The sequence below is a fragment of the Ammospiza caudacuta genome, chromosome 6 (assembly GCF_027887145.1).
Source record: "Ammospiza caudacuta isolate bAmmCau1 chromosome 6, bAmmCau1.pri, whole genome shotgun sequence".
NCBI classification, from domain to species: domain Eukaryota; kingdom Metazoa; phylum Chordata; class Aves; order Passeriformes; family Passerellidae; genus Ammospiza; species Ammospiza caudacuta.
In genome coordinates, this window is record NC_080598.1 from 28,535,874 (window position 1) to 28,553,432 (window position 17,559).

A 17,559-nucleotide genomic window follows, 5' to 3' on the forward strand; every position below is an offset into this window, starting at 1 on the left:
GAATGGCAGGTGTTAGCTACAAACAGATGGAGAACATAAAGGCATAAGCAGGCATTTGTATGGAAAAGAAGCCATCGATTTGTAGCGAGAGACTCAATGGTGATCGTTACAGCCTTTAACAGAAATGCGCTTTTTTCTCGGGCAGGGCGCGGGCGGCCGGGGCTGAGCGGGCAGCGGGGAGCGCGGCTCGGCCGGCCCCGGGCCCGCCGGCGCGGCTGCCGCGGTGTCCCCGGGCCGGGCCGGCCCCGCGCGGGCGGGCGGGCGGGCGGGCGCTGCCGGCGGTGCCGCCCGGGCCGGTGGCGGCGCGGCGTGTACGGGCCGCCCGTGGCAGCGCCCGCGGCAGATGAGGCACGCGCCGGCCTCATTACAATGAGAATGGGCAGGCTGGAGGGGCCATGTGGCAGCAACAGTTTGCAAATCCCCCCTCCTTCTGTGCGAATCGGGAAACATTTCCAAACATTTGTACCCCAAATCGACCACATTAACACCCCTCCGAGCGGCGCTCCCTGGAGGGATGCTCCACGCTACGGGCTTTTAGGCAGAAACAAAACAACAAGGGGGATTTTTTTTTCCTCTTCTTTTCTCTCTCCTTTTTTTCTTTTTTTTTTTTTTTCTTTTTTTTTTTTTTTTTTTTTTTTTTTTTCTTTTCTTAGAGGCTCTCGGGGTGTGTCAGCGCTGAATCGATGCGCAACTTTCTAGCTAAGGGGTTTTAAAGCCATCGGGGAATCCGTCTCAAAAAGCGGGGTTGTGGACATGAAAGGGCTGGTGAGCCCTGAATAAATGGGCGAGTCTCTGACTAAGAGATCAAACTCACTCCGTGATCAAGAAGGCGATCCGCGAGGCCAGCCCCGAAACAAGCCGCAGAGCCCGAAGCAGGAACGCTGCCGAGAAAGGCGCGCAAGGTGCGCAGTAAAACACCGCACCGCGCTCGTACAGGCGCTCGGGATGCTGCACTGACCGACAAACTTGTTATGATAAATTTGAACAAGTGTAGGGCAGCCCGCGGGGCTCTGGAGTTGCGAGGGGTCTCTGGGCGCCCCGCAGCCCACGACCCTGGAGGTGAGGGGGTCGGCTCTGGGGAAAGGTGACGAGAGGGCTCCAAGGTGCGAGGGCGCTGCTCCGCGCCCCGCGATCCGCTCCCAGATGAGTGCGGAGAAGGGGAGGTGGGTGGCAGCGGCTGGCGCTGAGGGGCGTGAGCAGCCGTGCCCCTCGGGCATCCGCACCGCTCCCGGGCACAGGGAAGGGTCAGAGTTAGGGGAAATGGGAAGACGCAGGACACCCTCAACTAAGCTTGAGCCGGCCAGGAAGCCAGGCCAGCCTGGCTGCGGCTTCATGCTGCTTTAGGGGACAGCCTGGGACACCTGGGACACAGGGAAGACAGGGACAGCCTCAGGCGTGTCCCATTCCAAAAACGCCGGGTGGCACCACGGCGCGGCCGGAGCATCAGGCAGGCGCCGCCGCGGCCCTAGGTACGGGTGCTCTGTATCTTCAGCACCTTAAAAGCGGCCCCCCAGGAGCCACGCAGAAAGCGCATGGTGGCAACAACATTGCCGGGAGCCGCTCACGCCCAGACCCGCTCCCCGCGGGAGTGTTCCCCCGTGGGTGATGTGAGCAGATTAGAAATCATGGAGCCTTGAGGAAAAGAGATAAGCGGGGCTGATGGCCGCGGTGCAGGCGCTGCTTGGCCGCGCCCGTGCGCCGATAGCGAGCAGCGCCTTTCCCGGGGCTGGGCAGGCTGGGAGCAGCAAGGACACGGGGCGGGGGGGCTCGGGCACATCCCGCGGGTGGGGTAGCGCAGGACGCTCCCCCGGGAGCGGAGGAGGGCAGCCTGGCACGAGGGCGCGGGGGGAGGGATGGCTTGGGCAGGCTGGCAACTTTCACCCGCCCGGAATTAATTAACGTTGTCTCGTTAGCGAGATGCGTTTGGCCCGGCCACGCGTATGCTGAGCCGGGCCAGCCTGGAGATAAACCGGCAGCAAATGGGGCGCGAAAGAGGGGAAGAAAGCGCCCTGACCTCGAGTAAGTGAGCTGGAGAGAGAGGGAGCAGGGTGCAATGGACGGGGAAGCAGCGACCACCGGGTATGTCCGGTCCGGTTGGTGCCCAGCATCCCGACAGGGGCCGCGGGCACCGCCCTTTGCAAAGCCGGGGGCTCTGCGGGCTTTCCCCCCTTCCCGAGGACAGGCACCCCTCGAACTGAGCCGAGGATCTTAGGGGAGGTGGCTGGGCTGTTGCTCTCCAAGTGACCCAGGATGGCGTGTTGGGCACAGGAAAGAGTTTGCAGGAGTTATGCTTCTAATCTGCTCTCGGCCGACTTCAGGCTCAGCTGTTTGATGCTATTAGTGAAACTTTTTTTTTTTTTTTTTAATCTGAACTCCCTGTGCGTGTGTGTCAACATGCAGCAGGTGGTTTATTATATTGCCCTGTTATTATTTTATTACGAACTCTTTTTACAGCTGCAATCAAAATAATGGTCTGGAGTTTCAAGGAGGATTTAGAGTCTGTTTTGCACCACCCACTTGATCTCCTGAAAATATTTGGTTTTAGGGGGGATGACACCTGGGGAGCTGGAGCAACTTGTGCTCACACCGGGATCAAACAGAGCTAGGTGCAAAGCTTGACTCAAAAACCAGTGGCCACCCAAGAGCAGTTGAGCAGGTTGAGGAGTGCTTGGGGGCTTGCTCCCCTTTTGCCAGAGCTGGGGCAAGGAGAGGTGGCAGCTCTTCTCCAGCCGCCAAGGTGCACTCCGCCAGCATGGCAGAGAGGTTTGGCGGAGCTGTGAAAAGCAGAGATGAGCTTGTCTTGCTTTAACCTACATTAGCTCCGGGTCCATATGGTAGATGCTGCCTGTGGATCCTCAGCACCAAAGCAAGGCCCTATTCTTGCACGCCGCCCTGCTTGTGCCAGATGGTGCCTGGACCAAGTGGCCATGCGTGGGGTGGCTCTGGTTAGCCTAATAAACGTCCAATACAAGTCAAAAATCAAAACACACACATACTAACATCTGCTAGAGCCTGCAGTACCCAGCTAGCCTTTCAATACTGAATTAAAGAGCCCCACAGCCCTTCTGTTCCCCTAGGTTAGACACTCATTACCATTTATCAAGCACTGATGTTATCTGGCCTCTCATTTTATTTAGTACCGAAGCTATTAGCATCAGATTTGATTTTGACAGTTGACGCTGCTGCTGGTAAAGCCGGGATCTGGCCGGGTGGATCGCTGCAAAATTCCGAGTTCATCAGCGGCGACACATTCCTCCTTCCCACTTGTTTACGAGGCCGAGACAAAAGAGCTCCTGGCCTGCGCCTCTGTGCCTCATGGTTTATCTCCACCACGGACACGGCTCCCGTCCGCACAAACACGTACCCCAGGTGACAGCGGGACAGAGCCCAGCCAAGGGTGCCCGACCCCGGCTGCAGTGCCCCGCCATTGCCAGAGTCTGTGCCTCCCGGCTTCGGCTTTCACAGGCGCGGTGGGGACCGGGAGAAGTTTTAATCCTCTTCTGGTGGCGACCCCGATTTCTAGCCTGTACCTCTGCCCAAACCAATCCACGGCGGCGGTGCCCGAGCTTTCCCCCACGGCTTTCTCTGCGAAGCCGTGTCGTGTTCCCCACCCCCGTTCTCCGGCCCTCCCGGGGACACCTCGGGCGTTTGGACCCTGACCGCATCCTGGGCCAGAGCGAGTCTCCAGGGAGAGCAGCCGCTCTGAACGTACGAGGGAGCGCGACGGCCTGAGAAGTTCGGCTGGAGTGTGCCCTCCCCATGCCGCCTCGTCTACAAACGATCCAGAGCCCCGGTTTTCCTTATCCCCCCCAGAGAACTCGGAGTGGGGAGGTGACGCCGCTGGAACAGACCCTTTGGGAGAGCAGAGGGGCGGAAGGGACCGGCAGCGCTCTGCGCCTCGCGTTGCTCCCCAGGTGACCCACGCCGCGGAGGCCCGCAGCCTGGCGCGCCGGGCGCTGGCAGAAAGGTGGCAAGACCTCATTACCATACAGCTGAGGGTTTATCTCTCTCTCCCTCCCTCCCTCCCCCACTCCGGCCTCCCATCCATTTAACAAGCTGAAATAAAAAGCCACATGAAAGGCCTTCTCTGTGCTTGGCTTTAATGAGGGACACGCGACCCAACAATAAGCGCACGCTGCAATCAGGCCAAGGGCTTTATGGCACACGCCAGACCGCAACCCGGCCGCGGCCAGGCGGCCAGACACGGCCCGCGGCCCCGCTCCCGCCCCGCTCGCCTGCAGGCGCCCGAGTTGTCCCCTTGCCCATGTTTCTGGGAGCCGGGGCAGCCTGGGGAAAACCCAGCTCCGTCCCTGCTGTCGACCCCGGTCACCTCGCAGGAGCGCTCGTTCGCCACCGAATTCGGAAGGGCGACCGAGCGCCCGTCGATCCCCGCGGTGCCCGCGTCCCCTGCCATCACCCACCATCACCCACCCCTTCCGAGGAGGGCTCCAGTAGCCGGGGTCAGGAATGGGGCCGGGCCTGCGGCACGGGCGTCCCGGAGCTGGGCGCTGCGCCCCGGGAGCCGCCCCGGGTGCCCGCCTGCCGGGCAAACGCCGTTTTACTTTTGGTTTCCAGCCGGGGCCGGCCCCCGCCGGGCAGGGCAGCTCCTGCCGGCCGGCCGCGGCTGCGAGGCACCGCGCCGCCCCGTCCCGCCGCCCGGGACACGGCCGGGGACCGGGCACACGCGTGGAGCCGTGGGGTGGAGGGCAACGGGGAACGAACAAACTAACTAACTAACAAGCGTATTTTTGAAACATTTCATCCTCTATTGTTCGGCCGCCGTAGAAAGCTGCCCGGTGGAGAGGCGTCTGATTTTCGAGGGAACTCTCTCTCCCAGTGTGAGCGCCGTAAATATCTCAACAGATGCTCGGCTCGTTCGTAATCAGCTCGGCTCCTCGGCGGGCAGCGCGGCAGCAGCGGCGGCGGCGGCGGCAGCAGGGTATTAATTCGGGATATGAGGGCTCTCCGCAACATTTGGTTCTTTTTTCCAGAAAGGAAAGATGGAAAAGGGGAGGGATCGCCCGTGAGTCTGACTGACGGTTTACATAATGAGCTTGTGAGGATGCGAGGCAACTATATAAACAGCTCGAAGCGAAGCAAGTTTTCCATTTACTGAGCGCTGTTAGCACCGGTTAAAGGAGGAGCGGTTCCACACTAAGCACTCCCCTCCGCGTCTCTCACCAAACCCACCCGGCTTTGGAGTTTATAAAGGCGACGACAGCGATCAGAGGTCGGCGGCTGGCTGCAGGATTAATTCCCTGAAGGGGACGGATCGACACCTGGATTTTACCTTCCGATTTCTGCTGCTGCTCGGGGAATATTTGGAAGAGCAGGTTGCTCCCGGAGAATCGCCGTGACGCCTCTCTTTTCTCCCTCGACTGAGAAGCGCTTGCTTGGTCCATTTGAGGAATACAGAAGGAAAACTAAACCCACTAAGAACTGGAAGCTCGAATAACACAAGGATGACAGCCTTGCGCATCTTTGGCTTGACGTTTCTGTTAACGATTTTGCAGCAGGTAATCGCACAGGCAGAAAAAAAAAAAGGGTTCGCGAAGTGTAAAGTGGGTGATGGAAGCAAGTTTGCATGGCAAAGCCGGGTAAGGTCTGATTTGGCTATTTTGTGTGTCTCCCCTTTGTGCAGAGGGTGTCCGGCTCCGGCGTCTTCCAGCTGGAGCTACACGAATTCGTGAATAGCCACGCGTCTCTGGCCAGCGGGGAGCCCTGCTCCCCCCACTGCAGGACCTTCTTTCGCGTTTGTTTGAAGCATTTTCAGGCAGTGGTTTCCCCGGGCTCCTGCACTTTCGGCAGCATCATCACCCCGGTTCTGGGAATAAACTCCTTCAGCATCAAGGATACTGAGAGATTTGACAGCCCCATTAAGCTGCCCTTTAACTTCACGTGGCCGGTGAGATTCTACTTTGAACCCGATTTTGATGGTGGGCAGGAGGGTGGCAAGAGCAGGCTAGCCGCGGCGGGCTGATTGCCTGTAATGGAAACAAACTACTTTTGCTTTTAGATTTATTTCCAGAACTTCCAAAAAAAAAAAAAAAAAAAAAAAAAAAGATAAAAAAGCTCATCCAGATCAGAAGCACTTACTTGGGATGACTAATGTTATTAAGAGAAATAAAGCAAGGGGCTAAGGGGCTTGAAGGTGGGGATGTGTATCCGTGGTCTGTGGGAGCGAGGGAAGGAGGGAAGTGTGTAGCCGGGGGGAGAGAGCGCAAATGCGGGGCAGGGCAGGGCCGGTGTGCCGTGGCTGGGCTGGGCTGGGCTGGGTGCGCGCTGGGTGCGGGGCTGACGCTGTGTCTCTCCCGCAGGGAACCTTCTCCATGATCATCGAGGCCTGGCACGCGCCCGACAACTACCTGCCGGAAGGTGAATACTGCGCGCGCCGCCGGCAGGGGGCGCCCGCGCGGCGGGAGCGCCCCGGGCCCGTCCCGTGCGGCCCCCCCGGGCCCAATGGCCCCCCCGGCTCAGCTGTTTATGCCATAACTCCAGGGCCGCCTTTATCCCACCATCAGGAGCCGGTCCCCCAACGATATCCATCAGGGGCCGCTTTGATTCTGCCCCGGCCTAATCTCCAACACAATTGCGTTTCCTCCGGTTTATTTTTGGCGTGGGAAAGCGAGGCGGGCTGCGGTGAGAAAGCCGGGAGCCTGCCAGCAAGCCCCGTCCGCCTTTTCCTGTATTTTACACCTTGCTCGAATTCCGCCCTTTGGAAAGGAATAATGGCTTTGGGATGTTTTTCTGAGAGGAGAGGAAAAGGATATTTCACAGCAGCCCTCCTTTCACAGGCCCCCCGGCTGAGTCCCTTTGGCCCGAGTTCGCACAGCCTGGTGGCCTTTTTGTACCCTTGCATACATCAACCTCCAGACGCGTGCCTGCGTATATGCATATATATGTATATGTGTGTGTATATGTGTGTGTATATGTGTGTATGTGCGTGTACATATGTGCGAGCGGGGTATCCCGCTCCGCTGGCCCGGCGGCGGCGGGACGCGGCGGGCCCACAGCCGCTGACCCGCGCCCTTCTCCTGCAGGCTCCCGGCCGCCCCCGCAGGAGTGGCTCATCAGCCAGATGTCGATCCAGCGGTCGCTGTCGGTGGGCGAGGACTGGTCGCAGGACGTGCATCAGGGCCCGCTGACCAAGCTGCGCTACTCCTACCGCGTGGTGTGCAGCGAGAACTACTACGGCGAGAGCTGCTCCCGCCTCTGCAAGCGCCGCGACGACCGCTTCGGGCACTACGTGTGCGCGGCGGACGGGAGCCTGGCCTGCCTGCCCGGCTGGGCCGGCGAGTACTGCACCGAGCGTGAGTGCCACGGGCGGCCGGGCGGGGGGAGCGCCGCGGGCCTCGGCCGCGCCTCTAAAGCTCACGGAGGCCTCCCGCGGCCCGGGCCGTGTTTTCGTGCCGACCTCTCCACTCCCTGTCAGAGTGAGAGAGGCAGAGCTGCGCGCTGAGGACTTTGGCCCCTTTGGCTGCAACCACCCAACGCTGTGCTGCACCTATGCGAGCCTTAGCAGCAAAGAGCGAGCTGGCAGGAAAGGGACCTTGGCTGATAGCCCTGAATAGCAGTAGCTGTTGCAAGGTAAAAGGGTAGCAGCTTGTTCGCACAAAGTCTGCCACCAACCATTCCTGCAGCCAGAGGACATGAGATGGGTGTTGCAGTGTAGTAGTGGGAACCTTTACTCTGAGCTCAGGGTATCATTGAGTTTTTTCAGCCTTTCATTAGCACAAGCCAAAGCCGCTTTCTCTTGCTGCTTTTCTAGCAAGAGTTGCAAGAGTTCATGTTTGTTGCATAAACAGAAAAACTAAAGGACAACTTGTCAAGTGTTGGCTCTCCCTATTCACTTCCTCCTGTTCCAGAACTCCCCGTACCAAGAAGTTTTAAAACAAAGCTTTGAACGTGTAAAACTCTTTATAAAGTATTTTTTAAAAGCTTTTTATCCTTTAAAAGTGTATTCTGTAGTGCCATGTGTTTTTACCTAAACATTTATGGTTTTTTATGTTCTCTTCACAGCCATCTGTCTGGCTGGATGTACTGAACAGAATGGATATTGCAACAAGCCTGGAGAGTGCATGTGAGTAGATGGCAAATGCAGTCTGAACATCAGTTAAAATGTCACCTTGTAATAGAAACTTAAACTCTTCTCCATGTCATTAATGTTTTAATTGGACTTTTCTTTTAGCTGCCGTCCTGGTTGGCAAGGCCGCTACTGTGATGAATGCATTCCCCATATAGGCTGCCGCCACGGGACTTGTAAAACACAATGGCAGTGCATATGTGATGAAGGATGGGGTGGCCTCTTCTGTGATCAAGGTTAGTTCTGAAGCTTACACTTACAGCCCCAAGGTTGGGTACTCCTTAGTACTACACTAAGGAATCTGACCCACTGGATCTGGAATTAAATTTCCCCAAGGTACATCTTCACAGGCATCAGATTGTAGCACTGCAGCCTTACATACCAGTTCTTGTAGTAATTCTGTTTGAAAACAAGGAAACTTTTTTGGTAGCTGCAGTTTTTCTCTTGCAAAAGAAGTTTTTCTTGGACAAAGACCTAACAATCTGGATGAGTGTTGAACAGACAAGTTTTCTGCCTGCTCAAGCTAAGTTTAACTTATTCGTTGTACAAGTATAAGAGTTTACTAAATAGTTTCCAGCAGCAGTAAACACCATCATTTGGGCCTTCCTTATTTTGCATAGAAGGAAGTTAACTCATGTGATAAGTCTGGAGCATGAGAGAAAAATCATGTAAGCAAGAATGAAAAGTACAGGTTCCATTTTAAGGTACACCAGACCACTTCCACCTATTCAACCCACTGAATCACTGAACCGTAGCCAGCTGAGCAGTCATGTCCTCAAGGCCATATATGCACTGCTGGCACTGAGATCATTAAGTGCTCAAATCAGGCTAAGTGTTTCCAGGACAGTTGTAGGATTAAGATGGTGAAGGCTGAATTAAGCAGGAAAAGTAAAGTTGCAGATTTTTTTTCTGCTTATAGTTATCTATTAACCAGTTGCATTCAAATTACTCTATAATATTTACACAGATAATAAAGCTTTTCTTACTTACGTCCTATGAACTTATGCTTAACCTCTGTCTTAAATTTAAAGGAAAAAAAAAATAAAACCATCAAGCTTGGCAGGGCATTTGACAGTTTAATCTACTAACATCCATAACAAAAGAGCAAATAAACAATAACAGATTTCTAGTGTTTGTTTAAATCTCAAAGCCAAAACATCTTTTGTTTTTCCTCCTTGCCTTTCTAGAATGTGCCTAAGAGCACACCTTTTAGAGATGGGACTCACTCTTGTAGTGTGTAGCATGCTGTACATGAAGGGGCCACAGTGCTGTGGTGTGTGTTTTGGAGAACACACGCTTATGAAGTACATTTTCCAGTTTGGTACCTAAATCCAATTGCAACTAACAGTTTTATGTCCACAAAAAAGGGACAATATACCAAAACACTAAGAAAGTTATATTTTTGCCAGCTCCTTCAAAATTCAGAGCCCAAGTGATAGATTGGTAATCTGATTATGACTGATAATAACCCAGATAACAATCTCCAGTATTCCCATAGATACCAAAACAAAATGCTTCATTGGAAATTCTGTCTTTTTTCTTGACTACAGCCTTTTTGTATGCATATCTTTTCCCACTTGTCAAAAGACCTGTTTTCCTAACTCCTGGTATCTTTGCAGATCTGAACTACTGCACTCACCACAGGCCATGCAAAAATGGAGCAACTTGCATGAACACTGGCCAGGGCAGCTACACGTGCGCGTGCAAACCCGGCTTCACCGGCGTCGACTGCGAACACGAGATCAGCGAGTGCGACAGCAATCCCTGCAGGAACGGCGGCAGTTGCACGGTAGGAGCATTTTAAATGGAAAGCCTTTGTGTGCAGCAAGCCCCGGTGTACCTTTCCAGCAATGGCTCGGTAACAACAGAGCGGGAATTCGATAGGACGCGGGTTCATTACTGACGCTCACAACTATCATACTGAACCCTTTCCGAGAGGTGTCGGGGGAGGAAGTCTGTCACAGGAGGAGATGTATCATCTAGATTAGAACTGGTCAACTGATCCTTGGGTTTCTGTGGCAGCCATTCTGAGAGCTTGGCAAGATCCAGGGTTGATGAGGGAGCAGATCTGTTAAAAATAAGCTTCTCAAACCACCGTTCATATAGAAATGCACTAAGTCTGTATTTTAATAGTAAATTAAAGAAAATTTTGCTTTCTGCTGTGAGAAGATAGTGTCAAACAATATGGGGGCAATCAGCTGAAACTTTCTGCAAAACAGAATTCCACACTTTTGGATTCTCGTAGTTTAGTGTTTCAGCCTGTTTTTGGATCCAGTTAATGATGGATTCTTACCAACGATGTATTGGTAAAGGCTGATTGATTATAGATATCAAATGTAATCTGATACATGTTTAAATTAAAGCCAATGCAGTTTTTAGATGAAAGCACAAGACCCTACCTACCTTCTCCCAAGGCCTTGGACATATAGCCCTTGGAAAGAAGAAGCAGTTTGTTATTATTTAAGTGGTGGGACTTAGGCAATCCAAAGCAACTTAAACCCTTATGAAATAAAAAAGGACTCTCACACTGAGGATAAATGGTCTGATCACAGCTGTGAGGTCAACACATACCACCCTGCTCTGGGAGGACCTCTGGATGCCCTCGGACAGTGGTGTTAGCAATGCTTTTGTGTAGCTGCCTGTGTGCTCCCTACAACTGTATGTGCTCTGCGTGTATAGCTGCATGATTACTCCTGTACACTGAGTACAGCTGAGCCACAACTCTGTCCCTCACAGTCCAACCTGCAGTTGTTCACTCTCCTGATGTCACTTTTGCCACATCAGGCTGTGGATGAGAGGAGACTGAACAGCGCTTGCTGCTGACCAGAACTAAGCATGCAGGGAGCTATCATTTCTTTCCATTAAATAACAGTGGCCTAATATTGTGTTTTGCAGGATATGGAGAACGGTTATCACTGCCTGTGTCCCCCTGGCTACTATGGCACTCACTGTGAGCACAGTGCTCTGACATGTATAGATTCTCCGTGCTTCAACGGTGGCACATGCTTGGAAAAGGATCAAGGGGCCAGCTACACTTGCGTTTGCCCTTTCGGCTTCACAGGGTCTAACTGTGAAAAAAAAGTAGACAGGTGCACAAGCAACCCCTGTGCAAATGGTGAGTCTTTTTATCAAAAAATCTCATGACCCTGACTCATTTGTGCTTTTCAGTGCAGAAGTGATAGAAATCCAATCTGACCTCTACTCTTCCTCTAGAACATTAGTCCTTCTCCCCTGCTGTATTCCACATCCACCCTAATTTTAGTCTCTTGCTGGGGCGGGACTTGCACTGGCATTTTCTATGTAACAAAACAATACATGCGATTTATCATATGGTGGGGAAGATGGAAGTTAAATTAAATTAACTCTATTACATATTTAGAAGGAGCATAACATTAAGGCACGGTGATACAATTAGGTAAAGTAGAATGAACTTTTAGATGTGCGGCTGTTTTGTAAAATAACCTCTCTCTTCTTGAGGTAGTATAACATGCTGACCAGAGAAAGGTTTAGATTTCTGCGTGAAGTGCAGTGCAAACTAATTTTTATTTCATTTTTTTTCCCCTCAGATGGTAGTTGCTTTTACCTTGGGCAGATTCGTGTGTGCCGCTGTCGGGCTGGTTTCTCTGGTCAGAAATGTGAGATAAACATCAATGATTGTGCCAGAAACCCATGTTCCAATGGGGGAACTTGTCATGATCTAATCAACGATTACACCTGCACATGCATGCCAGGCTACAGTGGCAGGAACTGCGACATCAAAACCAGAGATGAATGTGCTTCTGGGCCATGTGAGAATGGAGGCACATGCTACAGTGGACTTTATAGTGCCAACTTTGTTTGCTACTGTCCTTCTGGCTTCATGGGCAACCGCTGTGAATTGCCAGTTTATTCAGTGCCCGTTACACTTCCTCCTAAACCAGTCCCCTGGATTGCTATATCCATGGGGGTGGGGCTGGTGGCTTTGCTCATACTGTTCTGCATGATAGCAATGGTCATCAGGCAGATGAGGATGCACCCAGAGCAGGAGTTGGAGACAATGAACAACCTGTCTGACTTCCAGAAGGACAATCTCATTCCAGCTTCCCAGCTGAAAAACACCAATAAAAATAAAGACCTTGAAGTGGACTGTGGGCTGGAGAAATCAAACTACAAACCCAAGAACCATAAACTGGACTACAATCTGGTAAAAGACCTGACAAGTAGAGGGACACCAGAAGATAAATATTACAAAAGTGAAAAGTGTTTAGGAGAGAAGTCTCCCCTCCGACTACACAGGTGAGAATGTAGTTTCCATTATAGTCTTTCTTAAAGCCACTCATCTTCATATCAGTCTAGAAGCAGGTGAGCATATGAGGGAAAAAGAAACCTCAAGCGGATAATATACAAAACAAACCAGATCAAAGCCAGGAATCTTCATACTGGAGTATGTGTGTCACAACCAAGTGCTATCCTTAGCCAAGTCAATTAATTTGAGTGTTTGTGCAGGGTGCTGCTGGTATGGATACTGTGAAGGAACCCAGAGTGGCTAGGCCAGTGGTGAAAGTAAGAAGTATCTTTACTTCTTCAGTAGATCTTGGAGGAACAACAGTATAGGCATACAGTGATTAAAAATAAGTATTTCACTTTGTGAGAAGGCAAGATGGACTGCTTACAGAGAAGAATGATAGAGTGAAAACAACTACTCTTTTTCAAAAGGAGAAAAGGGCGGGTGTTCAGTGGCTTATCAGTCTTCTGATTCATGTGCTGAAGGTCTTGACTGGGATCTGCATGTGGTTGTTAGACCAAGGGCTCTGAGGAACCTGCTGTTAGGTTGGACATGGCAGGAGCGTAGGAAGACTCTCGCTGTTCCTTATTTCCACTTCTCTAACATAGTATCCCGACAGACACAGAACGTGTGAAACTTGATCCCATGCATTTCCCTTCCACACCTTCATGGCTATCTCATTCCACCATTCCATATTCATGGTAGATTTTGAGAGTCAGGCTTGTCAGTAATCAGCTAATGTTCTTTTTTTCTCTGCCCTGCCTTAGTGAAAAGCCAGAATGCAGAATATCAGCGATATGCTCTCCGAGGGATTCAATGTACCAGTCCGTCTTTGTGATAACAGAAGAACGGAATGAGTGCATCATAGCCACAGAGGTAAGTAAGTACAGAGGTGGACAGGCATAAATTCACAAGGTAAAAGGGTAAATTATCCTTTAGTATTGTATCTGAGAAGGTTCCTTTATTTCTAGGGATCATGATGCTTCCAGCGTTTTCCTCTCCTCTTCTGTGGCCCACACAGAATATGCAGTGGGGAAAATAAAAAAATAAGCTGCTCTGGCTTTATTAAACCAGAGGTTTTGGGCATAAATAAGTCAGTGATAGATGAAAACACAGAACATCAGCCCATAAAAATTCAGCACATTGTAGGATTATTTCCTCTTAAATAAGTGGTCAGAAAAAAATGGAAATAATAATCGTTCTTAGGCCCATTGATGTAAAGCCATGTTTTTTCCTGTGACTACAACGGATAATCTTTGTTCTGTGGAAACAGGCAAAGCTATAGATTTCTAGCTGAAGATGGAAGGTAGCAGGATGTGTTAGTGGATAGGCATAACAGCCATTTAGGAAGTCTGTTATAAGGTAATTTCAACCTCTTAGGATGTAAGCTCCAGCTCAATACCCTGTAGCAGAAGTTATTGCTGTTACTGATAAAAAATTTCAATTTTTATGTTATATTGAAAAGTTGGATACACAAAAAAAGGAAAGGCCTAACACTGAACTTTAAAGACTTAGAAAAGCAGATATTGAGGAGCCAAATGGTTCCTAAAGAACTACCAGCCTTTTGGAAAAAGTCTCAGTGGAAGTTAAAGGCAATTTAACTTCCAATACCTGCCTTCTTCGGTGTAGTCATCTTAAGACTAATTGCAGCCTGTAGGAAAGAGAAGCTTGCTGTGCCACACAGCAGTGATCTGTGAGGACAGATCTGCAGGATTCAGTCTCCCTTTCCAAGGTGGATATCAGATTTCCCCTTGAAAGCAAGCTGGAACACAAGTCAACCAACAATATTAAAAGTTTAAGACTAAGTGAAAGGATTCAGAGATACAAATGACAGCTAGACACTTCATTCCTGTTAAGTGACCTAAATACTGTATCTTCAAAGATCTTGCTGAGCAAAGCTAGGCTCCCAAATTTACATCAGGCATCTCCAGAAATTATTCTGTTTTCAGAATGACAACCCCTAGAATCTCTCTGCACACCATTCAGGCTTAATGCTTCTAAACACAAGCTATTTAACTATACCGTGTACTTTTTTTGCAGATCCCTAATGTTAAGCACCCAGGTTTGTAAGCATTCTCCCCCTGAGGCCAGGTAGAGAGGCCACAGATGACTATTTTATTTTTGCTGGTGATTCTTTGCCTCTGGACCCAACTGAAAACATTAAACACTGAGAGTTAAACTGCAGTAATGTTTGGCTTAAATTTCTTTGGTTTGACATAGCTGAATTACAGTTTGTTAGTTCTGCACTACTCTGTATGCTGTGATTCCTTCTCATTCCTGGTGTTGTTTTATATCCTGACAGGTATAAGACTGAAGATCAGACCATTTGCACCTCAGATTTGATGATGCCAGTAGATGGACGTTCCTGCTGCATTGTTTACAATTCAGAACTGGATTGGACTGTTTTTAATTACATGCAACTTGCTGCTCTCAGGCGGAGGATGGAACTGAGTGAACTGGACAGACTGTGAATTTACTGAAAGATGCAATACACCTTTTTGTTCTTACTGCCCTTGTTTGAAGTTTGATACCAGAAATCTCATTTGCTATTGAAAAGGGGAGGCAGAGGGAAGAGAGAGGTTAAAAATGTTGGTGTTTTAAAAGATGCTGAGGCCAGTTCCTCATGGACAGACCCCTGGCTTTCCAGAACTCTGGTTATGGGAGGTGCTGGTAGATAAGGAGGCACATAACTGTCACAGATGTTGCCATGGAAGGTGCGAAGCAAGACACATTGCTATGCAGATAATGGATACAGTATAAATGAGGTCTCAATTTTTTCTGGGTTTAAAAGTGCCTATAATGTGTCAAGAGAATCTAACAAGCCCAAACAGAAACTTGACTGCTGTTTTTGCAGTTACCTGAACAGTACTAGGTAGAGGTAGTTGATACTTCCTGCTAAACATCCATTTGCATCTCCTCTCTCCTGCTGCATGTACTGGAGACTGTGTAAGGGGTGAGAGGAGGAGGAAAGAAGAAAACCGAATTTACACGTCAACTCATTTGGTGATGCTTTGGAGAACTGATTGACTCAAGCCACGGTGTGGAACGTGATTTTTGGGGAAGTTGTGATAAGGAATGTGTACTGCCTCGTCCCCATTGATAGGGAGGAGGTGATCCCAGCTCTGTATAAGGCCTTACAAATGCGTTTAAAATCAATCAGCTCCTAGAACCTTTATGTGCTGAGCTGTCTCAGCTGTTTTCATGCCCTTTGCACTACCAGTGATTGTGAATAGACATTACTTCTTTTCTTCTCCTTCCTCATTCTCTTCCCCCTGCCTTATTTTGACACAAATTCAGGGGTTTGTGTAGTGTTTCTGAATTAGGTGCCACCTTTTACTGCAAATAGTCTCAAAATTGCAGCTGTTACTTTCTGAAGAAGCAGCAATGTGACACAACCCACTTACTCCCCCCACCATTTCTCCATCTCGTTGCAAAACTCCAACTCTTGTTCTTCATCCCAGTTCTAAATGCCCAGTAGTGAAGCACTTGCTGAGATGCCCTCTGCCAAGACAGGTGGAGATTGAAGTTAGAAGGTTTTAGGCTCATCCTGTTTCTTTCATACCCACCCAGTGCTACATGGAAAATGTGCTGTGTCTGTCCCTGGCAGCCAGAGGCAGGCAGAAGCTCCTTTCTTCTATACATATTTACAGCAATAATACCGGACACCCCAGTGGAAAGTGCCGTGACACTCATGAATGAGACCAGGGCACGGGGCAGAATGAGGAGGGAGAAACAAGATCTCTTGGAGGAAACACAGACTGTGCTATCTCTCTGACAGTGATATTCCTGCCCTTGTAAAGCCTGTTGGACTAGCCCACCTACTCCCTTGAACTGTGCAGACAAGACCCCTTCATATTGTCCACTACTGACCTTCTGCTCTGACCACGTAGGACCATTTTGAAGATGACCTTCAGAAATCAATAATATGGGTTTTAGTTTGTCTATTTGTAGTTTATTTTGAAGACTAGTATTTCAGTAATTTAAAAAAAATCAGAAGCACTGAACTTTCTACGTTTTATAACATTATTTTGTATATAATGTATATTTATAATCAAAACAGAAGTGTAAATATGTTTATTACTTCTCATGTAATGTTTTTAATGTGATGACAAAGTTTGAATTTTATTTTTTTTTTGAGCAATGAAAATACTTTCCTGCTACTACAAAGTTTGTTGTGGTTTGTCCTTTTACCCATGTTATTCTATGACAGCCAAAGTTAGTGAAGCCCCCCAGAAGTAACCTCACCTGCCTGGTCCCTGCATTTTCATTGTGCACACCAAATGATGTCAGCTGCTTTTTATAAAAAACAGTTATAGTGTTAACACATGTCAGCAAAGTTGTTCAGCTGAGTGGCATTCATCTGACATTTTGAGATGTTATACATATTTATATTGTGATAGATAATATTCAAATTACATATATACACACATGTATATATATATACACATTCTCTTGCTATGTGTGGGACTGAACTGTCAGGAAAGTTATTTTTATTAAACTTTTCACTTTTCCTCTCCCCTGACAAGTCATGACACAAAAGATGCAGATTTAATACATTTTCAAAGTGGCTTAATAAATGCATTGTCTTGGGGTTCACTTACAGAACAAAACATTGCTATCATATTTTTTAATCCTATTTCTTTAAACACTTTTAATAAGATCCAAATCTTCTCTGCAGGTTACTCTGGCGCAGCATCTACACCTACACATGTAAGATTGTATCCTTGTTTGTTTGATTGCAAGAGGTAAGATTTGTCCTTCACTTGTGGGATTAGGGGGAGTTTCAGGCTTTCTCCTCCCGAGTTCCCTACACTACACCAGCAGCTGTGTCCTCCCGGGGCATCACAAAGTCATTATCCTCTACAGCCCTTTTGGAGGACATTTCCACAAAAAAAAAAAAAAAAAAAGTGTAAAAAGCACACTTGTATAAACACTCCCAGCAGATTTAGTAGCCTTTGAAGCACATACATTTACAGGCAATTAAGTCTCTCACTAAATCAGCTAGGTGCAATACAGCCAAGATCTGAGTGCACAAAAGCAAAACTATAAGAACAGGAAACTACTGCTGCTCTATTTTAAAATCAGGGGTTTTTGTTGTTGACAAAGTGCCAAAAAATCATCTGAATATTGGATGCCTTTCCTATCTTTCCCCAAAATAAAATCTAAAGCAAAATTTGCTATTTTTTTTTCAAAAAATGAAAAATTAAAAACC

At 49.2% G+C, this 17,559-nt stretch overlaps 1 protein-coding gene across 2 annotated transcripts; it reads left to right on the plus strand.

Annotated features, from left to right (window-relative positions):
- The first annotated feature begins 4,962 nt into the window (after positions 1 to 4,962).
- DLL4 (delta like canonical Notch ligand 4) lies at positions 4,963 to 16,508 on the plus strand. Of its 2 annotated transcripts, XM_058806446.1 has the most exons (11): positions 4,963 to 5,516; positions 5,642 to 5,905; positions 6,318 to 6,375; positions 7,041 to 7,310; positions 8,020 to 8,080; positions 8,189 to 8,319; positions 9,703 to 9,872; positions 10,979 to 11,198; positions 11,650 to 12,358; positions 13,115 to 13,223; positions 14,650 to 16,508. In XM_058806446.1, exons 1-11 carry the CDS (start codon positions 5,463 to 5,465, stop codon positions 14,653 to 14,655), a joined length of 2,052 nt encoding a protein of 683 aa, XP_058662429.1. In that variant the 5' UTR covers positions 4,963 to 5,462; the 3' UTR covers positions 14,656 to 16,508. The 2 variants fall into 2 exon arrangements, with proteins under 2 accessions (XP_058662429.1, XP_058662430.1); XM_058806447.1 differs by lacking the exon at positions 7,041 to 7,310.
- The last annotated feature ends 1,051 nt before the right edge of the window (positions 16,509 to 17,559 follow it).